General features: G+C 47.3%; 1 protein-coding gene across 1 annotated transcript in view; it reads right to left on the bottom strand.

Annotated features, from left to right (window-relative positions):
* Window positions 1–25902, bottom strand: part of LOC309569498 (NACHT, LRR and PYD domains-containing protein 12-like) — a 1417729-nt gene that overhangs the window by 30796 nt on the left and 1361031 nt on the right. Inside the window, exon 10 of the mRNA XM_082275358.1 lies at window positions 733–897. Within this exon, the coding sequence (XP_082131484.1) occupies window positions 733–897 (165 nt within the window). The remainder of the gene's footprint in view (window positions 1–732; window positions 898–25902) is intronic.

Here is a 25902-nt window from a genome sequence, read left to right on the forward strand (position 1 = left end):
GTGAATTTGACATTAGGCGTTATTGTCCGCCGTCGGTACAGTGAATTCCAATTTCGTACGTTAAACTTCGCCAGAGCGCAAAAAGCCCGGCGAAGGCGAAATGGCGGTACAGTGAATTAGGCCCTTAGTGACCAAGTGTTCGGTATCAGCCCTGAAAAAAACATATCGGTCTATCCCTAACCTGCACACATGTAGAAGTGGTCATGTGACTATACAGCCACTCAGATCACTTCTACAGAAATCTAAACACAATGAAACACAAAGGAATATGAACTGTGGCTGCAGGTTTGTTTTCATTCTCTCACTGCATTTCTGTGGTGGTGGCTGAGAAAGAGTCAACCAAATGTGAGATTTAATCTGTAATCACTCTACTGTACTCTACTGAGTGACTGCTGATCAAATCTTCCAACCTCCAGAGCAGTCTGCAGCTCCCCATAGAGATCCCAGAGTGACCCCTAGAGGGCGCTGCAGCTGCAAAATGTAAATGTTTATAAAAGTTCTTCCAGCTCTGGGCACTAGGAAGGACAGTTATATACAGATGGTGGGTGTGAGGGGCTAAAACGTCTTTAGCAGAATATTTCATGGCTGATAACAGTGTGATGAGATCCATCAATCAAGACAACAGTCTGAGATTGCCTGTATTGTAGTATCTTACATCATATGATATTTATGTGTTTTAGATATAAATCTGTCCCAGAATATGATTGTCTCAGTCAGTCCTGTTATACTCACAGTAATTCCTCTATCCGGCTTGTTGTCAGAGCTTCCATCAGATCCCTGAAATGAGGACCCTCCAGATTGTTCCCAGACAGGTCCAGTATCCTCAGTGTCTGATTATTTCTTATTCCAGATGCCAGGTGGGGGCAGGAACTGTCTGTCAGCTGATTATTATACAATCTGTAGAAGAAGAGAAGAATGTTACCAGAAGGAAATTAATTTCTCCCCCAGGAATGAATGTAATTATTCTCTACATGAATGGAACTCATTTCTCTTTTTTGGAATCATTGATATCAGATCACTTTATAAACTCCAGGAAATAGAATTTTACAAGAAAAATGTTATAATGGAGAGACCCCCCCATATTGTCCTCCATGTGTCCACAAACTTCTTTTGGAAAAACTCAGGTGTGCTTAAAAACAGTGCAAAAATATTTTGATATTAACTGCATTTTATACCAAAATTATTTTCACACTTTTTTTAAGAACATATGAGACTTTACAAAAGTTGTTTGGTTTTAAAAATAGAAAAAAGGTTTCATTTGTTTAATGTGTAACATATTCTGTATAAACAATACTACACAAAATATATTTTTTTCCTGTTTATCCTGAGCACAGGTGTAGTAAAATGTTCATATTAGCCCATATATTCAGACCTCTGAAGACGTCATACACACTGACGAAACGTGCGTAAGGTGGAACGCACGCTGCTCACGTCACGGGAGCCTGGGTGGACCGCAAGCCGGTACTCACCGCTTTCCACTCGTAGGCCCCATTTTGGCTGATGTTTCTCCCGATTTTTATGTACTGTGAACCCGCAAACTTTATTAAAGAATATTTTAACGGTACTGCACTATTTGGAGCTTTTTTTACTCTCTGCCCTGATCAGACCCTGAGGATCCAGGCCATCCAGGAGAGGGATTCCAGATCGTTACGGGACTACAAAGCCCAGCAGTAACCTACCTGGTCCAGGCGGCCATAAGGCTCATTAGGTCTTAATACCATACGGTACCTAAAACCCATTACTTCTGGTGAGTGCACCCCACTATTATTCCTTACGGTTGACACTACAAGTACCAGCATTTGGACTATTGGAGGACCCAGCACAGAGCACTTGCACTTTCCTTTATTGGCACTCAAGTCACGTATGAACTTTTTACTTGGACTTTATTTTTGCACTATTTTGCACTAAAGGCACATATATGTCAAAATATTCTATTTTATTGTGATTCATATTTATTGTAATTTTTATTAACTTACATATAATTTTCATCACCTCCTACACCCATTGGATATATGATACTGTATTTAATTAATTCATATATTTATTGGTTTTATATCTTTATATTTATTTAGAATCACTTAGTCGTTCACACATATGCCTACAATCATTTAAACCTAGGATTTTTGACAAGCCATTGTCCATCCCTGGGTCTATTTTAGCAAGCGCTATAGTAAACCTCAAATATTTTTGGGATTTTACCTCATATTTACCTTATATCCTATAGCAGCTGCTTTTACCTTTCCCCCTTCCTCACATTTATTTATTTATCACTAATTCCCTCCTATTAATACATCCATAGGCGCGAGGGATATACATACCTAACTTGGAGTATATTTACTTTTTTTATCAATTTGTATTCTGCTACAAATTTTTGGTAAAAAAAAAAAATCCCAATAAGCGTATTTTGATTGTTTTGAGCAAAAGTTATCGCATTTACAAAATAGGGGAAAGATTTATGTCAGTTGTATTTATTGTAGCAGGTTTTCCAGGCATTGGGCCTGATGTGGGTCTGCCATTGTTACCGGTAACACTTTCAGCACATTTGAGCTGTGAACCCCAGGTGTGAGCACTGAGACAATGATCATTCCAGGCATCTTTGGTTTGTTTTGTTTTATTGAATTTCGGGGATGGGAGAAGGAAATGAGTGGGATACTCCTCCCGTTCAACTAGGTACAATTTTGGGACTCTTGTAAAAAAAAAATGCCTGTTGGCGCTGTCTTGATGCCAGCTGAACACCAGCCAATGCTCAGGGCCGGATTAACATAGGGGCTATTGGAGCTGCAGCACCAGGCCCCTACTATAATATAGGCCCTGGCCGGCCAAATTCACTGTCACCGTTATTTTCTGTCACTTGTAAACACAGAAGCCCGGCTTCTGTGCTACATGTGACAGCAGGTTGCTCCCTCAGAACCTCCCTGCACAGCACTGGGTGGACACGGAGAGACAGCTGCCGAGGCACGGATGTGTTATGGGTATCAGAGAGGGCTTTCTGCCTAAGAAACAGCCTGGTGCTCGAATGCCGACGCCCCCCTGCTGCATGATCTCACTGCCGCTGTCCAGTGAAGGAGGGACAGAGCCACAAATAGACTGTGTGGGAGGCTGAGACTGGCTGCTTCCGAGGTAAGGAAGACTGGGGGGGGGGGGGGTCTGTTTGTGCAAAGATGAGGAGGGCAGTGGGAAAGCAGGGCTTAAAGCTAAAGCAGCAGAATGTTGAGGGAGGGTTAGGAAGCGGCTGAAGACTGTAAAGATGTGTGAGAGAAGGGTGCAGAGTAAGCTTTGGATGTGGGGGCAGAGCGCCTAACCCAGCGCTCTGTGTATTACGCTCTCCTAACCCAGCACTCTGTATTACGCTCTCCTAACCCAGCGCTCTGTGTATTACACTCTCCTAACCCAGCGTTCTGTGTATTACGCTCTCCTAACCCAGCGCTCTGTGTATTACGCTCTCCTGAACCCAGCTCTCTGTGTATTATGCTCTCCTAAACCAGCGCTCTGTGTATTACACTCTCCTGAACACAGCGCTCTGTGTATTACACTCTCCTAACCCAGCGCTCTGTGTATTATGCTCTCCTAACCCAGCGCTCTGTGTATTACGCTCTCCTAACCCAGCTCTCTGTGTATTACGCTCTCCTAACCCAGCGCTCTGTGTATTACACTCTCCTAACCCAGCGCTCTGTGTATTACGCTCTCCTAATCCAGCGCTCTGTGTATTACGCTCTCCTAACCCAGCGCTCTAGGTATTACTCTCACCTGAACCCAGCGCTCTGTGTATTACGCTCTCCTAACCCAGCGCTCTGTGTATTACGCTCTCCTAACCCAGCGCTCTGTGTATTACGCTCTCCTAACCCAGCGCTCTGTGTATTACGCTTTCCTAACCAGGCGTTCTGTGTATTACGCTCTCCTGAACCCAGCTCTCTGTGTATTACGCTCTCCTAAACCAGCGCTCTGTGTATTACGCTCTCCTAACCCAGCGCTCTGTGTATTACGCTCTCCTGAACCCAGCTCTCTGTGTATTACGCTCTCCTAAACCAGCGCTCTGTGTATTACGCTCTCCTAACCCAGCGCTCTGTGTATTACGCTCTCCTGAACCCAGCTCTCTGTGTATTACGCTCTCCTAAACCAGCGCTCTGTGTATTACACTCTCCTGAACACAGCGCTCTGTGTATTACACTCTCCTAACCCAGCGCTCTGTGTATTACACTCTCCTAACCCAGCGCTCTGTGTATTACGCTCTCCTAACCCAGTGCTCTGTGTATTACGCTCTCCTAACCCAGCGCTCTGTGTATTACGCTCTCCTAACCCAGCGCTCTGTGTATTACGCTCTCCTAACCCAGCGCTCTGTGTATTACGCTCTCCTAACCCAGCGCTCTGTGTATTACGCTCTCCTAACCCAGCGCTCTGTGTATTACGCTCTCCTAACCCAGCGCTCTGTGTATTACGCTCTCCTAACCCAGCTCTCTGTGTATTATGCTCTCCTAACCCAGCGCTCTGTGTATTACACTCTCCTAACCCAGCGCTCTGTGTATTACACTCTCCTAACCCAGCGCTCTGTGTATTACACTCTCCTAACCCAGCTCTCTGTGTATTACACTCTCCTAACCCAGCTCTCTGTGTATTACACTCTCCTAACCCAGCGCTCTGTGTATTACACTCTCCTAACCCAGCGCTCTGTGTATTACACTCTCCTAACCCAGCGCTCTGTGTATTACACTCTCCTAACCCAGCTCTCTGTGTATTACACTCTCCTAACCCAGCGCTCTGTGTATTACACTTTCCTAACCCAGCGCTCTGTGTATTACACTCTCCTAACCCAGCGCTCTGTGTATTACATAGTTACATAGTTAGTGAGGTTAAAAAAAGACATCAGTCCATCCAGTTCAACCTATGATGTGTGTGTGTGTTTGCTTTTAACCGTACATTGTATACCCCTGTATGTTGTACATTGTATACCCCTGTATGTTGTGGTCTCTAAGGTGCCCATCTAATAGTTTTTTTAAACTATCAATGCTCCCTGCTGATACGACTGCTTGTGGAAGAGAATTCCACATCCTTACCGCTCTTACAGTGAAGAACCCCTTACGCATTTTAAGGTTAAACCGCCTTTCCTCTAGTTTTAGTGAGTGGCCACGTGTCTTATTGTATTCCCTTACTCTGAATAGTTTGTTCCTTATGCTCGGGTCACCAGTACAGTATTTGTACATTGATATCATATCCCCCCTCAATCGTCTTTTCTCCAGAGAGAATAAGTTCAGTGCTTGTAGTCTTTCCTCATAGCTGATGTCCTCCATTCCCCTAATTATTTTTTTTGCCCTTCTCTGGACTCTTTCCAATTCCAGCACATCCTTCCTGAGGACCGGTGCCCAGAACTGGACAGCATACTCCAGATGTGGCCGGACCAGAGTCTTGTAGAGTGGGAGAATAATCTCTTTATTTCTGGAGTGAATCCCCTTTTTTATACATCCCAGTATTCTGTTGGCTTTGCTTGCAGCGGCTTGGCATTGCATGCCACTGCCAAGCCTGTTGTCTACCAGTACCCCCAAGTCCTTTTCCATCCTAGACTCACCCAGAGGTTCCCCCCCTAGTGAGTAGCTTGCTTTCTGGTTTCTGGCCCCCAAGTGCATTACTTTACATTTTTCAACATTAAACCTCATCTGCCATGTAGTTGCCCACCCCGTTATTTTGTTCAGGTCCGCTTGTAAGGTTTCCACATCCTGCATAGAAGATATTGGCATGCCTAGTTTAGAATCATCCGCAAATACAGAGATTGTACTCGATATCCCCTCCTCTAGATCATTTATGAATAAATTAAACAGGATTGGTCCCAGGACAGAACCCTGGGGGACCCCACTTTCCACACCCGCCCAATCCGAGTACTCCCCATTAATCACCACACTCTGTACTCTCCCCTGCAGCCAGTTCTCTATCCGGTTACTCACCTTATAGTCCATACCTACCTTCCTTAGTTTGTACAGTAAGCATTTATGGGGAATGGTGTCAAAGGCCTTTGCAAAGTCCAGATACACCACATCTACAGGCTTTCCTTTATCTAGGTGGTAGCTCACTTCATCATAGAAGGTTAATAGATTGGTTTGGCAAGAACGATTTTTCATGAATCCATGCTGATTACTACTAATAATACAGGTTTCATTACTAAAGTCTTGTATGTGGTCCCTTAACATCCCCTTCAAAATCTTGCAGACTACAGATGTTAGGCTGACCGGCCTATAGTTACCCGGGATACATCTCGGCCCCTTTTTAAATATTGGTACCACGTTGGCTTTTTTCCAATCAGCTGGCACCATACCCGTCTGTAAACTATCCTTAAAGATCAAGAATAATGGTCTGGCAATCACCTGGCTGAGCTCTTTAAGAACCCTCGGGTGCAAGCCATCTGGTCCCGGTGATTTATTTATGTTAAGTTTCTCTAGTTTAGTTTTAAGTCTATCTTCTGTTAGCCATGGCGGTATTTCCTGAGGTGTGTTGTTTAGTTCGGCCTTACAAGCTAGGTTCGTGTAGCCCCCCGATTCTTTTGTGAAGACTGAAGAGAAGAAATTATTTAACACTTCCGCCTTTTCTCTGTCCTCAGTGGCCATATTTCCTTTGTCATCTTTTATGGAGCCAATGTGTTCTGGCCTCGCTTTCTTACTGTTTATATACTTAAAGAACTTCTTGGGGTTCCTTTTACTCTCCTCCGCTATATGTCTCTCGTGTTCTATTTTAGCTGCCCTGATTTCGTTTTTACATTTATTACACTCTTTGTAATGCTTAAATGCTGCCAATGACCCCTCAGTCTTGTATTTTTTGAAGGCCTTTTCTTTAGCACTAATATACATTTTTATGTTGGAGTTTAGCCACCCAGGGTTTAGTTTTTCTCTTTTAAATTTATTTCCCTTTGGAATGCACTGGTCAATCCCCTTGTTAAGTATGCTCTTGAAGCACTCCCATTTTTCCTCCGTGTTCTTTGTTCCCAGGGTTCTATCCCATTTGATATTTTCTAGCAGCGAGCGCAGTTTTGGGAAATTAGCTCTTTTGAAATTCAGCGTCCTTATATTACCCCTCTGCTTCCTATTACTGTAATTAATACTGAAACTTATTGACCTATGGTCGCTGTTTCCTAAGTTGCCCCATATTTCTATATCCGTGAGCAGGTCTGTATTGTTGGTAATCAGTAGGTCAAGTACCGCATTGTTTCTTGTCGGTGCATTCACCATCTGACCCATGAAATTGTCCTGCAAATCATTTAGGAACTGCCGAGCCTTGGCTGAGTGCTTCGGTTCCTTCTGCCCAGTCTATATCAGGATAATTAAAGTCCCCCATTATAATGACATTTCCCATCCTTGCTGCCAATCCTATCTGTAAAATGAGGTCCGCCTCCCCCTTCTCCCTCTGGTTGGGGGGCCTATAGCATACGCCCAATATTACCTTCCCCACCGTGCCTTCCCTTTGAAGCTCTACCCATAGGGATTCTGCCTCGTCCATAGCTCCATTATTAATATCATCCCTCATATTTACCTGTATACTGTTCTTAATATACAGACATACCCCTCCCCCTTTTTTACCTTCTCTATCTCTGCGATAAAGGGAATACCCCTGAATGGTCGCCATCCAGTCATGAGAGCTGTCAAACCAAGTCTCTGTTATCCCCACAAAATCTAAGTCCTCCTCAAACATCAGTAGCTCCAGCTCTCCCATCTTGTTGACCAGGCTTCTGGCATTGGTATACAAACCTCTTAATTTTGACCGGTCACATATATCCTCATTTGATGTTTTTAGGCTGCTCTCTTGATTTTTCCCCGTACCCACCCTGGGTTTAGGAGCTCCGCACACCTTACCGCTAATGCCCCCATTTCTGCCCTCTGAAACTTGCTTTCCACTGGCTATTTCTACATCTGTACCCTCCCCCCCATCACCTAGTTTAAAAGCCCCTCTAACTTTTTGGCCATCTTCTCACCCAGTACGGCTGCACCCTCCCCATTTAGGTGCAATCCGTCCCTACCAAAGAGCCGGTGGCCGACTGAGAAGTCGGCCCAGTTCTCCAGGAACCCAAAACCCTCCTTACTACACCAGGTCCTCAGCCACTTGTTAACTTCCCTAATCTCCCGCTGCCTCTCTGGTGTGGCTCGAGGTACAGGTAGTATTTCGGAAAATACTACCTTGAAGGTCCTACTCCTCAACTTAGCGCCTAAGTCCCTGAAATCGTTTAGGACTCTCCATCTTCCTCTGCCTATGTCATTGGTACCCACGTGTACCATGACAGCTGGGTCTTCCCCAGCCCCACCCAATAATCTGTCCACCCGATCCGCGATGTGCCGAACCCGAGCGCCCGGCAAACAACAGACTGTTCGGCACACACGGTCTTTGTCACAGATTACACTGTCTGTCCTTCTAATAATTGAGTCCCCTACCACCAGCACCTGTCTTTCCTTTCCCCTTCTCCCGGCCTCACTGGAGGAGTTCTTCCCCTGGCAGCTAGGGGCGTCGCTCTGCTCCAGCAATGCTGGTCCCTGACTGGTTTCCCCAACATCACACAACGGGGTGTATCTATTGGGGTGCTCCAGCCCAGGAACAGCCTCCTTGCCTTGTCCCCTTCTACCCCTCCTAACTGTCACCCCTCTACTCTTCTCTGATGCCTGCACCTCCGATACTCCACCCACCTCTGTGCAGACCCCTGCCTGCACCTGACTGGTACGATCCTGGCTCTCCCCCGGTATGGACATTCGTCTCAGTGTTGCCAGCTGCTTCCCTAGATTCAGGACCTGAGCTTCCAGGGAAGCAACGTGCTTACATTTTGCGCATTTGTATTCGCCCTCGATCACATGACTGAGGAACACATACATATCACAAGATGTACACCGAGTCGCATCTCCACACCCGCCAGGCATTGTATCTACTAATCTAATGGGGATTCAGTGATTTAAGTCTATCCTATGTGGCTATTTCCTGGCTACCTAACTCTACCTTCTCTCCCTCTGGTACTCCACTACCCTCACTTGACACTCAGTTGCACAACACTCACAATCTCACAGCCCGGTCAGTCGCACAACACTCACAGTCGCACACACTCACAGTCGCACAGCCCGGTCAGTCGCACCACACTGCCAGTCGCACCACACTTACAGTCGCACAGCCCGGTCAGACGCACAACACTCTCAGTTGCCCAACACTCAGTCACACAGCCTGGTCAGTCGCACAACACTCAGTTGCACAACACTCTCAGTTGCCCAACACTCAGTCGCACAGCCCGGTCAGTCGCACAGGTAGTAATAGGTACTCACAGGCCCTCAGGTAGTAATAGGTACTCCCAGACACTCAGGTAGTAATTGGTACTTCCAGACACTCAGGTAGTAATTGGTACTTCCAGACACTCAGGTAGTAATAGGTACTCCCAGACACTCAGGTAGTAATAGGTACTCCCAGACCCTCAGGTAGTAATAGGTACTCCCAGGCCCTCATGTAGTAATAGGTACTCCCAGGCCCTCAGGTAGTAATAGGTACTCCCAGGCCCTCAGGTAGTAATAGGTACTCACAGACCCTCAGGTAGTAATAGGTACTCCCAGGCCCTCAGGTAGTAATAGGTACTCCCAGACACTCAGGTAGTAATAGGTACTCCCAGGCCCTCAGGTAGTAATAGGTACTCCCAGACACTCAGGTAGTAATAGGTACTCCCAGGCCCTCAGGTAGTAATAGGTACTCCCAGACACTCAGGTAGTAATAGGTACTCCCAGACACTCAGGTAGTAATAGGTACTCACAGATACTCAGGTAGCAATAGGTACTCCCAGACACTCAGGTAGCAATAGGTACTCCCAGGCCCTCAGGTAGTAATAGGTACTCCCAGGCCCTCAGGTAGTAATAGGTATTCCCAGGCCCTCAGGTAGTAATAGGTACTCCCAGATACTCAGGTAGTAATAGGTACTCACAGATACTCAGGTAGTAATAGGTACTCCCAGACACTCAGGTAGTAATAGGTACTTACAGATACTCCGGTAGTAATAGGTACTCACAGACACTCAGGTAGTAATAGGTACTCACAGATACTCAGGTACTACACTACACCCTCAGTCAGTGTTCAATCTCAATCACCAGTCTTACTTACCTAGTGTGTGTCCCTTTAAGCCTGTCACTTGCAGTTCCTGACGGTGATTACTCCCTCCTCCCTCAGTCGATCAGTCTCTTCTCTGCACCCTGCATCCCTCGGTCACTTCCCGGTCAGCTTTTGCTAGTCTCCTCTGTTCCCTCTCTGTGGGGGGGGGGGGGATTTACTGCCGCCCGCAACAAGGGAGGGAGGGGGGTTACCGCACCGCTCGCCTTTACCTCGGGGGGGGGGGTGTTCTAGCACCGGCCGCCGCCGCAGCAAGGGAGGGGGGGGGTTACCGCACCGCTCGCCGCCCGCTTTATTTGGGGGGGGGGTTTCTAGCACCGGCCGCCGCTCTACTGGGGGGGTGGGGGGGTACTCACACACACCCGCTCCTCTCACACGCACGCCGCTTCTGATCCCGCGCTCTCTGCTCCTCTGCTCTGCTCCACAGCACCACCTGCCGGTCCTGGATAAGATGAAGCTCTGTCTCACAACACTCTGTGTATTACGCACTCCTGAACCCAGCGCTCTGTGTATTACACTCTCCTAACCCAGCGCTCTGTGTATTACGCTCTACTGAACCCAGCGCTCTGTGTATTACACTCTCCTAACCCAGCGCTCTGTGTATTATGCTCTCCTGAACCCAGCAGTCTGTGTATTACACTCTCCTAACCCAGCACTCTGTGTATTACGTTATCCTGAACCAAGCACTCTGTATTACGCTCTCCTAATCCAGCACTCTGTGTATTACACTCTCCTAACCCAGCACTCTGTATTACGTTATCCTGAACCAAGCACTCTGTATTACGCTCTCCTAACCCAGCACTCTGTGTATTACGCTCTCCTAATCCAGCACTCTGTGTATTACACTCTCCTAACACAGCACTCTGTGTATTACACTCTCCTAACACGGCACTCTGTGTATTACACTCTCCTAACTCAGCACTCTGTGTATTACGCTCTCCTAACCCAACACTCTGTGTATTACGCACTCCTGAACCCAGCTCTCTGTGTATTACGTTATCCTGAACCCAGCACTCTGTGTATTACGTTATCCTGAACCCTGTGCTTGTGTGTAATGCATTCCTGGTTTTTATTTAACAATGTTTCTTTAGGACTCTCCCGCTCCCTAGGCCCAGCCACCCAAAAAGAACAGGCCATGCATGTAAAGCAACGGGCTGACAGGAAGTGATCTCCCCTGGCATGACCGGTCCTGCATTCCAAATGCACCACCTGGGCCGGGTGGTGGGATTAATAACGGGTACTGCGGGCCATCCTAAGGGAAGCCAGGTATTCAGCTTCTGTAATGTTGTGTTAGCTCTGCACAGCTGCACCCTTCAACCTCACCTCAGGGCGCACCTTGTACTCTTATGCAGGGCTCCTATGGAAGCCTGGGACTTCCAAACCATTGGGCCTGTTCAGCTGCACCCTTTCATCTCAGAGCGCACGCTGACGCACAGCCCTTAAAGCCAGTGGTGGGATTCAGCTGGTTCGCACCGGTTCTATGGAACCAGTTACTAAATTTCTGCAAGTTCGCAGAACAGGCACCTTGTGAGTTTGAACATCTGTCCTGATCCGCTGACCGCTGCTGCTCTCTGTCGGCACTGTCTCTCTGCAGGGAGACGGCCGGAGCCCACACACAGTCACTGGTTGCTGGGCTCGAGCCGCTTAGTGTCCAGCAACCAGTGACATCACCCCTTCTCCTTCAGGCCGTCGCCTCCCAGACCTCCCTGGTTTGGGGGGCTTGGCAAGTTGGCACACTATTCACTCTGCATTGAAGGGGGCACGATGATTTCTGCATGAAGGGGGCACGCAGCACGCTGGCCTCTGTGCAGACTGCATTGAAAGGGGGCACGAATGATGAACTCTGCATTGAAGGGGGCACAATGATTTCTGCATTGAAGGGGGCATGCAGCACGCTGGTCTCTGCAGACTGCATTGAAAGGGGGCACGAATGATGATCTCTGCATTGAAGGGGGCACGAATGATGATCTCTGCATTGAAGGGGGCACGCCGCACACTGGTCTCTACATTGAAAGGGGGCACAGCACGAGCACAATGATCTGTGCATTGAAAGGGGGCACGCTGGTCTCTGTGCATTGAAAGGGGGCACGCTGGTCACTGTGCATTGAAAGGGGGGCACGCTGGTCACTGTGCATTGAAAGGGGGGCACGCTGGTATCTCTGCATTGAAAGGGGGGCACGCTGGTCTCTCTGCATTGAAAGGGGGGCACGCTGGTCACTGTGCATTGAAAGGGGGGCATGCTGGTCACTGTGCATTGAAAGGAGGCACACTGGTCACTGTGCATTGAAAGGGGGCACGCTGGTCATTCTGCATTGACAGGGGGCACGCTGGTCACTGTGCATTGAAAGGGGGCACGCTGGTCATTCTGCATTGACAGGGGGCACGCTGGTCACTGTGCATTGAAAGGGGCACGCTGGTCACTGTGCATTGAAAGGGGTCACGCTGGTCACTGCATTGAAGGGGGCACGCTGGTCACTGTGCATTGAAAGGGGGCACGCTGGTCACTGTGCATTGAAAGGGGGCATGCTGGTCACTGTGCATTGAAAGGGGGCACGCTGGTCACTGCATTGAAGGGGGCACGCTGGTCACTGTGCATTGAAAGGGGGCACGCTGGTCTTTCTGCATTGAAAGGGGGCACGCTGGTCACTGTGCATTGAAGGGGACATGCTGGTCACTGTGCATTGAAGGGGGCACGCTGGTCACTGTGCATTAAAAGGGGGCACACTGGTCTTTCTGCATTGAAAGGGGGCACGCTGGTCACTGTGCATTGAAAGTCGGAACTGGTTACTAAAATTTTTGAATCCCATCACTGCTTAAAGCCCACCAAAATCCTCAGCAGCAGGCCCATAATTCTCTTAATCCGGCCCTGCCAATTCTTCCTGACGCTTGAAGATACTGAGACACTGAAACTGTGCTGGAACCTCGACTTTAACTCAGAAGATCCAGGACTAGGGTTGAGCGGACACCTAGATGTCCGTGTTCGACGGGTTCGGCCGAACTTTAAAAAAAAGTCCGGGTCCGTGTCCCGGACTTTTACCGAACTTTTCCCGGACACCGAACCCCATTGAAGTCAATGGGGACCCGAACTTTAAGGCACTAAAATGGCTCTAAAACACCAAAGGAAAGGGCTAGAGTGCTGCAAATGGCAGCAAAACGTAATTAAGAGCATGGCAAGTGCTCTGCAAACAAATGTGGATAGGGAAATAACTTAAAACAACAAAAAAAAACTGAAAAATAAAACAATGTTCTTCTTCATCTCTGAAGGACGAGGCCCATATGGAGTAGGAGGGAGGTTGAGGTGGTGGTGGATGTGGCGGTGACATAGGCGTGCGCACAGGGTGTGCTGGGTGTGCCTGGGCACACCCTAATCACCTAGGGCACATAGCATTACCAGTGAGGAGATGGGAAAGATCTCCCTGGGACCTGCTCTGCTCTATTTCTCCTTGCCTACAGGTACATGGCCCCGATACATTACTCTCCCTGCTGGCAAACACATGCATGTGTATTTCAACTTTGGGGTGCACACCTTAATGCAATAGGCTGCGCACACCTATGGGCGGTGTAGGTGGAAGCGGCGGTGGAGGAGGACCAGGGCCGGATTAACAGCATCATGGGCTTGGTGCTGAGGATTTTGAAGGGCCTTAAGGGCCGTGCCTTGCCATGCACCCAGAGGAGGAAGGGTGCAGCCATGCATGCCTAATTCAACATGGGATGCTGTCTCTGAAGCCCATAAACACATCCATGCATCGCCAACTGTCCCTCCTTGTCCGGCCTTCACGCTGTGTGGGGAGGTTCTGAGGGTGCTGCCTGGGGAAGCAAGCATAGAAGCCAGACTTCTGTGTTTACAAGTGACAGAAGAGCGGTAACAGTGAATATGGCCAACCCGGGGCCTATATAAAAGGTAGGGGCCTGGAGCTGCAGCTCCAATAGCCCCTACATTAATCTGGCCCTGAGGAGGAGGACGAGGTAGCCAACACTGCTTCTTTTCAAAAATTTTAAATGAGGGTACACCCCAAAAGAGTGAGAAAGAGCAAAAATGGAACAATGGGTGGGTAAGGTCGGTATCCATTGCTATTCTGCATAAGGTACGGAAAAGTCCCGTGGGATCCATGCCTGGTTCATTTTAATGAACGTGAGCTTGTCCACATTGTCTCTGGACAGGCGGCTGCGCTTGTCTGTTATAACGCCCCCAGCCGTGCTAAATACCCGTTCAGATAATACACTGGCTGCAGGGCACGCCAGCACCTCCAAGGCGTAAAGGGCAAGCTCAGGCCATGTGCCCAATTTGGAGACCCAGAAGTTGAAGGGGGCAGACCCGTCATTCACTACATGTAGGCGTGTGCACACATACTGCTCCACCATGTTGGTAAAATGCTGCCTCCTGCTAAGACGTTCCATCTGAGCTGCTGGTGCTGCTGTTTGTTGTGGCGTGCTGACAAAGCTTTTCCACATTTCGGCCATGCTAACCCTGCCTTCTGAGGTGCTGGCGGTGCCCTGGTTGCGTTGGCGACCTCCTCCTCCTCCTCCTCTGCCTTGTGCTTCCACTGTGGCCCCGCTGTCAGATGGGAATGCCAGCAGCATGGCGTCTACCAGCGTGCGCTTGTACTCGCGCATCTTGCGATCGCGCTCCAGTGAGTGAATTAAGGACGGTACGTTGTCCTTGTAACGGGGATCCAGCAGCGTGGCCACCCAGTAATCAGCACAAGTTAGAATGTGGGCAACTCGGCGGTCGTTGTGGAGACACTGCAGCATGTAATCGCTCATGTGTGCCAGGCTGCCCAGAGGCAACGAAAGGCTGTCCTCTGTGGGAGGTGTATCGTCCGTGTCCTCTGTATCCCCCCAGCCACGCACCAGTGATGGCCATGAGCTGGCCTGGGTGCCACCCTGCTGTGAACATGGTTCCATCTCCTCCTCCAGCTCCTCCTCCTCCTCATCCTCCTCATCCTCCAGAACTGTGCCCCTGCTGGACAATTGCGTCCCTGGCGTTTGCGTGTGCAGGAACCCACCCTCGGAGCCCCTTGCGAATGACTGCCCTGAAAGCCTTGGAAATGTTACCTCTTCATCCTCCTCCTCCTCCTCATCCTGTGCCACATCCTCTTCCATCATCGCCCGAATTGTTTTTTCAAGGAGGCATAGAAGTGGGATAGTTAAGCTGAGAACGGCGTCATTGCCACTGGCCATGTTGGTGGAGTACTCAAAACAGCGCAACAAGGCACACAGGTCTCGCATGGAGGCCCAGTTATTGGTGGTGAAGTGGTGCTGTTCCGCAGAGCGACTCACGCGTGCGTGCTGCAGCTGAAACTCCACTATGGCCTGCTGCTGCTCGCACAGTCTTTCCAGCATGTGCAAGGTGGAGTTCCACCTTGTGGGCACGTCACATATGAGGCGGTGAGCGGGAAGGCCGAAGTTACGCTGCAGCGCTGCCAGGCGAGCAGCAGCAGGGTGAGAACGCCGAAAGTGCGCACAAACGGCCCGCACTTTCTGCAGCAGCTCTGACATATCGGGGTAGTTTTTAAGGAACCTCTGCACCACCAAATTCAGCACATGCGCCAGGCAAGGGATGTGCGTCAAACCGGCTAGGCCCAGAGCTGCTATGAGATTTCGCCCGTTATCGCACACCACCAGGCCGGGCTTGAGGCTCGCTGGCAGCAACCACTCATTTGTCTGCTGTTCCATGCTCCTCCACAACTCCTGCGCGGTGTGTGGTTTGTCCCCCAAACAGGCAAGTTGTAAAACTGCCTGCTGTCGTTTACCCCTGGCCGTGCTGAAGTTGGTGGTGAAGGTGTTACGCTGTCCGGATGAGGAGGCGGTAGAGGATGAGGAAGCGGAGTAGGAGGAGTTAGGAACAGGAGGCAAACTGAAGCGCCCTGCAATCCTCGGTGGTGGAAGGACATGCGCCAAATTACTATCCGCCTCAGGCCCATCCGCCACTGCATTTACCCAGTGTGCCGTTAGGGAGATATAACGCCCCTGACCGTGCTTACTGGTCCACGTATCCGTAGTTAGGTGGACCTTGGCACAGATGGCGTTGCGCAGTGCACACCTGATATTTTCCCCCACTTGGTTGTGCAGGGAAGGGATGGCTTGCCTGGAAAAGTAGTGGCGGCTGGGCACGACGTACTGTGGGACAGCCACCGACATAAGGTTTTTAAAACTGTGCGTCTCCACCAGACGGAATGACAGCATTTCAAAGGCCAATAATTTTGAAATGCTGGCATTCAGGGCCAGGGATCGCGGGTGGGTAGGGGGGTACTTCCTCTTCCTCTCAAGTGTTTGGGAGATGGAAAGCTGAACGCTTCCACGGGACATTGTGGAGATGGTTGTTGGTGACCCAGGTGGTGGTGTTGCTGACAGATCGTCTGTTTGCGGGGTGGCAGGTGCCGGTATCACTGCAGATGTGGCTGGAGCGGCCGAGACTGCAGCAGAAGAGGAAGCAGGATGAGCCAGAGACGTTTCTTGGTTTTGAAGGTGTGTACTCCACTGCAGCTCGTGCTTTGCACTTAGATGCCTGATCATGCAGGTTGTGCTCAGGTTGAGAAGGTTTATGCCTCGCTTCAAGCTCTGATTGCACAGGGTGCAAACCACTCGTGTCCTGTCATCAGCACATTTTCTAAAGAACTTCCACGCTAGAGAACTCCTTTGAGCTGACTTTGGTGCGCTCGTTCCCTTGCTGCGTTGGGCAGTAGCGGGCGTAGTGTCTAGGGCACGGCCGCTCCGCTTCTGCACCCTGCTCCCTCTTCTGCTGTGCTGGTGGCTCTGTGCGACCACCGCCTCTTCCTCCAAACTACTCAGGTCACCTGCATGACGTTCATTCCATGTGGGGTCGAGGACCTCATCGTCCTCCACATCATCTTCCACCCAGTCTTCACCCCTGCCCTCCTTGTCGGTCTCCACAATGCTGAACGCCGCAGCAGTTGGCACCTGCGTTTCGTCATCATCGGAGACGTGCTGCGATGATCCTTGCATGTACTCATCTTGAGAAATAAGTGGTTGGGCATCGCTGCACTCAATCTCTTCCACTTCTGGGGCAGGGCTAGGTGGATGGCCCTGGGAAACCCTGCTGACAGAGTCCTCAAAAAGAATAAGAGACTGCTGTATGGCTTGGGGCTCAGACTGCTGGCCTGATTTGCAAGGGGGTGAGGTGAAAGACGGTTGGACATTGGCTGCAGGTGCCAACTCTGACCTTTCTGCAGTAGACTGGGTGGGAGACAATGTGAAGGAACTGGAGGCACTGTCAGCAGCAAACCAATCTACTATCGCCTCAACTTGTTCTGGCCTCATCACTTCTAGGGGCGTTTGATGCCCTACCAAATACTGATGCAGGTTCTGTCGCCTACTCACACTTGAGGAAGGTGTTTCACTTGTGCGTGTAGCTGGCACAGATCGACCACGTCCTCTCCTTGCAACAGGAGCTCTACCAGCAGCACCACGACCCAGGCCACGGCCCTTATTTGACGGTCTCCTCATATTTCTGTAATTTAAGATCTTGCCCTAGAAAGGTTTTTATTGAATAGCGGAATAGGAAATATGATCCAAAAAAGTGTATGTATCTCGCACGTACAAAACCACACTAGGCCCCAATTACTATTGTTTCTACCCCTAAAAGGATGGATGAGGAGTAGGAGGAGTATGGAACAGACAGCACCCTCAAATCTTCAGAAGTATGAGATGAACCCCAAAAACTTGGAAAGGTGGATCTCACACGTACCGACACAGACTATCCCGCAATTCAATTGATCCTCAAAGGTTTTTATTGAATAGCGGAATAGGAAATATGATCAAAAAAAGTGTATGTATCTCGCACGTACACAACCACACTAGGCCCCAATTACTATTGTTTGTACCCCTAAAAGGATGGATGAGGAGTAGGAGGAGGAGTATGGAACAGGCAGCACCCTCAAATCTTCAGAAGTATGAGATGAACCCCAAAAACTTGGAAAGGTGGATCTCACACGTACCGACACAGACTATCCCGCAATTCAATTGATCCTCAAAGGTTTTTATTGAATAGCGGAATAAGAAATATGATCAAAAAAAGTGTATGTATCTCGCACGTACACAACCACACTAGGCCCCAATTACTATTGTTTGTACCCCTAAAAGGATGGTTGAGCAGTAGGAGCAGGAGTATGGAACAGGCAGCACCCTCAAATCTTCAGAAGTATGAGATGAACCCCAACAACTTGGAAAGGTGGATCTCACACGTACCGACACAGACTATCTCGCAATTGAATTGATCCCCAAAGGTTTTAATTGAATAGCGGAATAGAAAATATGATCAAAAAGAAAGTGTATGTATCTCGCACGTACACCACCACACTAGGCCCCAACTACTATTGTTTGTACCCCTAAAAGGATGGTTGAGCAGTAGGAGGAGGAGTATGGAACAGGCAGCACCCTCAAATCTTCAGAAGTATGAGATGAACCCCAAAAACTTGGAAAGGTGGATCTCTCTCACACGTACCAACACAGACTATCCCCCAATTTAACTGATCCCCAAAGGTTTTTGATTAAATAGCGGAATAGAAAATATGATCCAAAAAAAGTGTATGTATATCACACGTACACAACCACACTAGGCCCCAATTACTATTGTTTGTACCCCTAAAAGGCTAGATGAGGAGTAGGGGGGGTATGGAACAGGCAGCACCCTCAAACCTTCAGAAGTATGAGATGAACCCCAACAACTTGGAAAGGTGGATCTCTCTCACACGTACCAACACAGACTATCCCCCAATTTAACTGATCCCCAAAGGTTTTTGATTAAATAGCGGAATAGAAAATATGATCCAAAAAAAGTGTATGTATATCACACGTACACAACCACACTGGGCCCCAATTACTATTGTTTGTACCCCTAAAAGGCTAGATGAGGAGTAGGGGGAGTATGGAACAGGCAGCACCCTCAAACCTTCAGAAGTATGAGATGAACCCCAACAACTTGGAAAGGTGGATCTCTCTCACACGTACCAACACAGACTATCCCCCAATTTAACTGATCCCCAAAGGTTTTTGATTAAATAGCGGAATAGAAAATATGATCCAAAAAAAGTGTATGTATATCACACGTACACAACCACACTAGGCCCCAATTACTATTGTTTGTACCCCTAAAAGGCTAGATGAGGAGTAGGGGGGGTATGGAACAGGCAGCACCCTCAAACCTTCAGAAGTATGAGATGAACCCCAACAACTTGGAAAGGTGGATCTCTCTCACACGTACCAACACAGACTATCCCCCAATTTAACTGATCCCCAAAGGTTTTTGATTAAATAGCGGAATAGAAAATATGATCCAAAAAAAGTGTATGTATATCACACGTACACAACCACACTAGGCCCCAATTACTATTGTTTGTACCCCTAAAAGGTTAGATGAGGAGTAGGGGGGGTATGGAACAGGCAGCACCCTCAAATCTTCAGAAGTATGAGATGAACCCCAAAAACTTGGAAAGGTGGATCTCTCTCACACGTACCAACACAGACTATCCCCCAATTTAACTGATCCCCAAAGGTTTTTGATTAAATAGCGGAATAGAAAATATGATCCAAAAAAAGTGTATGTATATCACACGTACACAACCACACTAGGCCCCAATTACTATTGTTTGTACCCCTAAAAGGCTAGATGAGGAGTAGGGGGGGTATGGAACAGGCAGCACCCTCAAACCTTCAGAAGTATGAGATGAACCCCAACAACTTGGAAAGGTGGATCTCTCTCACACGTACCAACACAGACTATCCCCCAATTTAACTGATCCCCAAAGGTTTTTGATTAAATAGCGGAATAGAAAATATGATCCAAAAAAAGTGTATGTATATCACACGTACACAACCACACTGGGCCCCAATTACTATTGTTTGTACCCCTAAAAGGCTAGATGAGGAGTAGGGGGAGTATGGAACAGGCAGCACCCTCAAACCTTCAGAAGTATGAGATGAACCCCAACAACTTGGAAAGGTGGATCTCTCTCACACGTACCAACACAGACTATCCCCCAATTTAACTGATCCCCAAAGGTTTTTGATTAAATAGCGGAATAGAAAATATGATCCAAAAAAAGTGTATGTATATCACACGTACACAACCACACTAGGCCCCAATTACTATTGTTTGTACCCCTAAAAGGCTAGATGAGGAGTAGGGGGGGTATGGAACAGGCAGCACCCTCAAACCTTCAGAAGTATGAGATGAACCCCAACAACTTGGAAAGGTGGATCTCTCTCACACGTACCAACACAGACTATCCCCCAATTTAACTGATCCCCAAAGGTTTTTGATTAAATAGCGGAATAGAAAATATGATCCAAAAAAAGTGTATGTATATCACACGTACACAACCACACTAGGCCCCAATTACTATTGTTTGTACCCCTAAAAGGCTAGATGAGGAGTAGGGGGGGTATGGAACAGGCAGCACCCTCAAATCTTCAGAAGTATGAGATGAACCCCAAAAACTTGGAAAGGTGGATCTCTCTCACACGTACCAACACAGACTATCCCCCAATTTAACTGATCCCCAAAGGTTTTTGATTAAATAGCGGAATAGAAAATATGATCCAAAAAAAGTGTATGTATATCACACGTACACAACCACACTAGGCCCCAATTACTATTGTTTGTACCCCTAAAAGGCTAGATGAGGAGTAGGGGGGGTATGGAACAGGCAGCACCCTCAAACCTTCAGAAGTATGAGATGAACCCCAACAACTTGGAAAGGTGGATCTCTCTCACACGTACCAACACAGACTATCCCCCAATTTAACTGATCCCCAAAGGTTTTTGATTAAATAGCGGAATAGAAAATATGATCCAAAAAAAGTGTATGTATATCACACGTACACAACCACACTAGGCCCCAATTACTATTGTTTGTACCCCTAAAAGGCTAGATGAGGAGTAGGGGGGGTATGGAACAGGCAGCACCCTCAAACCTTCAGAAGTATGAGATGAACCCCAACAACTTGGAAAGGTGGATCTCTCTCACACGTACCAACACAGACTATCCCCCAATTTAACTGATCCCCAAAGGTTTTTGATTAAATAGCGGAATAGAAAATATGATCCAAAAAAAGTGTATGTATATCACACGTACACAACCACACTGGGCCCCAATTACTATTGTTTGTACCCCTAAAAGGCTAGATGAGGAGTAGGGGGAGTATGGAACAGGCAGCACCCTCAAACCTTCAGAAGTATGAGATGAACCCCAACAACTTGGAAAGGTGGATCTCTCTCACACGTACCAACACAGACTATCCCCCAATTTAACTGATCCCCAAAGGTTTTTGATTAAATAGCGGAATAGAAAATATGATCCAAAAAAAGTGTATGTATATCACACGTACACAACCACACTAGGCCCCAATTACTATTGTTTGTACCCCTAAAAGGCTAGATGAGGAGTAGGGGGGGTATGGAACAGGCAGCACCCTCAAACCTTCAGAAGTATGAGATGAACCCCAACAACTTGGAAAGGTGGATCTCTCTCACACGTACCAACACAGACTATCCCCCAATTTAACTGATCCCCAAAGGTTTTTGATTAAATAGCGGAATAGAAAATATGATCCAAAAAAAGTGTATGTATATCACACGTACACAACCACACTAGGCCCCAATTACTATTGTTTGTACCCCTAAAAGGCTAGATGAGGAGTAGGGGGGGTATGGAACAGGCAGCACCCTCAAATCTTCAGAAGTATGAGATGAACCCCAAAAACTTGGAAAGGTGGATCTCTCTCACACGTACCAACACAGACTATCCCCCAATTTAACTGATCCCCAAAGGTTTTTGATTAAATAGCGGAATAGAAAATATGATCCAAAAAAAGTGTATGTATATCACACGTACACAACCACACTAGGCCCCAATTACTATTGTTTGTACCCCTAAAAGGCTAGATGAGGAGTAGGGGGGGTATGGAACAGGCAGCACCCTCAAACCTTCAGAAGTATGAGATGAACCCCAACAACTTGGAAAGGTGGATCTCTCTCACACGTACCAACACAGACTATCCCCCAATTTAACTGATCCCCAAAGGTTTTTGATTAAATAGCGGAATAGAAAATATGATCCAAAAAAAGTGTATGTATATCACACGTACACAACCACACTAGGCCCAAATTACTATTGTTTGTACCCCTAAAAGGCTAGATGAGGAGTAGGGGGGGTATGGAACAGGCAGCACCCTCAAACCTTCAGAAGTATGAGATGAACCCCAACAACTTGGAAAGGTGGATCTCTCTCACACGTACCAACACAGACTATCCCCCAATTTAACTGATCCCCAAAGGTTTTTGATTAAATAGCGGAATAGAAAATATGATCCAAAAAAAGTGTATGTATATCACACGTACACAACCACACTAGGCCCCAATTACTATTGTTTGTACCCCTAAAAGGCTAGATGAGGAGTAGGGGGGGTATGGAACAGGCAGCACCCTCAAATCTTCAGAAGTATGAGATGAACCCCAAAAACTTGGAAAGGTGGATCTCTCTCACACGTACCAACACAGACTATCCCCCAATTTAACTGATCCCCAAAGGTTTTTGATTAAATAGCGGAATAGAAAATATGATCCAAAAAAAGTGTATGTATATCACACGTACACAACCACACTAGGCCCCAATTACTATTGTTTGTACCCCTAAAAGGCTAGATGAGGAGTAGGGGGGGTATGGAACAGGCAGCACCCTCAAACCTTCAGAAGTATGAGATGAACCCCAACAACTTGGAAAGGTGGATCTCTCTCACACGTACCAACACAGACTATCCCCCAATTTAACTGATCCCCAAAGGTTTTTGATTAAATAGCGGAATAGAAAATATGATCCAAAAAAAGTGTATGTATATCACACGTACACAACCACACTGGGCCCCAATTACTATTGTTTGTACCCCTAAAAGGCTAGATGAGGAGTAGGGGGAGTATGGAACAGGCAGCACCCTCAAACCTTCAGAAGTATGAGATGAACCCCAACAACTTGGAAAGGTGGATCTCTCTCACACGTACCAACACAGACTATCCCCCAATTTAACTGATCCCCAAAGGTTTTTGATTAAATAGCGGAATAGAAAATATGATCCAAAAAAAGTGTATGTATATCACACGTACACAACCACACTAGGCCCCAATTACTATTGTTTGTACCCCTAAAAGGCTAGATGAGGAGTAGGGGGGGTATGGAACAGGCAGCACCCTCAAATCTTCAGAAGTATGAGATGAACCCCAAAAACTTGGAAAGGTGGATCTCTCTCACACGTACCAACACAGACTATCCCCCAATTTAACTGATCCCCAAAGGTTTTTGATTAAATAGCGGAATAGAAAATATGATCCAAAAAAAGTGTATGTATATCACACGTACACAACCACACTAGGCCCCAATTACTATTGTTTGTACCCCTAAAAGGCTAGATGAGGAGTAGGGGGGGTATGGAACAGGCAGCACCCTCAAACCTTCAGAAGTATGAGATGAACCCCAACAACTTGGAAAGGTGGATCTCTCTCACACGTACCAACACAGACTATCCCCCAATTTAACTGATCCCCAAAGGTTTTTGATTAAATAGCGGAATAGAAAATATGATCCAAAAAAAGTGTATGTATATCACACGTACACAACCACACTAGGCCCCAATTACTATTGTTTGTACCCCTAAAAGGCTAGATGAGGAGTAGGGGGGGTATGGAACAGGCAGCACCCTCAAACCTTCAGAAGTATGAGATGAACCCCAACAACTTGGAAAGGTGGATCTCTCTCACACGTACCAACACAGACTATCCCCCAATTTAACTGATCCCCAAAGGTTTTTGATTAAATAGCGGAATAGAAAATATGATCCAAAAAAAGTGTATGTATATCACACGTACACAACCACACTGGGCCCCAATTACTATTGTTTGTACCCCTAAAAGGCTAGATGAGGAGTAGGGGGAGTATGGAACAGGCAGCACCCTCAAACCTTCAGAAGTATGAGATGAACCCCAACAACTTGGAAAGGTGGATCTCTCTCACACGTACCAACACAGACTATCCCCCAATTTAACTGATCCCCAAAGGTTTTTGATTAAATAGCGGAATAGAAAATATGATCCAAAAAAAGTGTATGTATATCACACGTACACAACCACACTAGGCCCCAATTACTATTGTTTGTACCCCTAAAAGGCTAGATGAGGAGTAGGGGGGGTATGGAACAGGCAGCACCCTCAAACCTTCAGAAGTATGAGATGAACCCCAACAACTTGGAAAGGTGGATCTCTCTCACACGTACCAACACAGACTATCCCCCAATTTAACTGATCCCCAAAGGTTTTTGATTAAATAGCGGAATAGAAAATATGATCCAAAAAAAGTGTATGTATATCACACGTACACAACCACACTAGGCCCCAATTACTATTGTTTGTACCCCTAAAAGGCTAGATGAGGAGTAGGGGGGGTATGGAACAGGCAGCACCCTCAAATCTTCAGAAGTATGAGATGAACCCCAAAAACTTGGAAAGGTGGATCTCTCTCACACGTACCAACACAGACTATCCCCCAATTTAACTGATCCCCAAAGGTTTTTGATTAAATAGCGGAATAGAAAATATGATCCAAAAAAAGTGTATGTATATCACACGTACACAACCACACTAGGCCCCAATTACTATTGTTTGTACCCCTAAAAGGCTAGATGAGGAGTAGGGGGGGTATGGAACAGGCAGCACCCTCAAACCTTCAGAAGTATGAGATGAACCCCAACAACTTGGAAAGGTGGATCTCTCTCACACGTACCAACACAGACTATCCCCCAATTTAACTGATCCCCAAAGGTTTTTGATTAAATAGCGGAATAGAAAATATGATCCAAAAAAAGTGTATGTATATCACACGTACACAACCACACTAGGCCCCAATTACTATTGTTTGTACCCCTAAAAGGCTAGATGAGGAGTAGGGGGGGTATGGAACAGGCAGCACCCTCAAACCTTCAGAAGTATGAGATGAACCCCAACAACTTGGAAAGGTGGATCTCTCTCACACGTACCAACACAGACTATCCCCCAATTTAACTGATCCCCAAAGGTTTTTGATTAAATAGCGGAATAGAAAATATGATCCAAAAAAAGTGTATGTATATCACACGTACACAACCACACTGGGCCCCAATTACTATTGTTTGTACCCCTAAAAGGCTAGATGAGGAGTAGGGGGAGTATGGAACAGGCAGCACCCTCAAACCTTCAGAAGTATGAGATGAACCCCAACAACTTGGAAAGGTGGATCTCTCTCACACGTACCAACACAGACTATCCCCCAATTTAACTGATCCCCAAAGGTTTTTGATTAAATAGCGGAATAGAAAATATGATCCAAAAAAAGTGTATGTATATCACACGTACACAACCACACTGGGCCCCAATTACTATTGTTTGTACCCCTAAAAGGCTAGATGAGGAGTAGGGGGAGTATGGAACAGGCAGCACCCTCAAACCTTCAGAAGTATGAGATGAACCCCAACAACTTGGAAAGGTGGATCTCTCTCACACGTACCAACACAGACTATCCCCCAATTTAACTGATCCCCAAAGGTTTTTGATTAAATAGCGGAATAGAAAATATGATCCAAAAAAAGTGTATGTATATCACACGTACACAACCACACTAGGCCCCAATTACTATTGTTTGTACCCCTAAAAGGCTAGATGAGGAGTAGGGGGGGTATGGAACAGGCAGCACCCTCAAACCTTCAGAAGTATGAGATGAACCCCAACAACTTGGAAAGGTGGATCTCTCTCACACGTACCAA

Source organism: Pelophylax lessonae (genome assembly GCF_965119305.1).
Source record: "Pelophylax lessonae genome assembly, chromosome: 13".
Taxonomy (NCBI): Eukaryota; Metazoa; Chordata; class Amphibia; order Anura; family Ranidae; genus Pelophylax; species Pelophylax lessonae.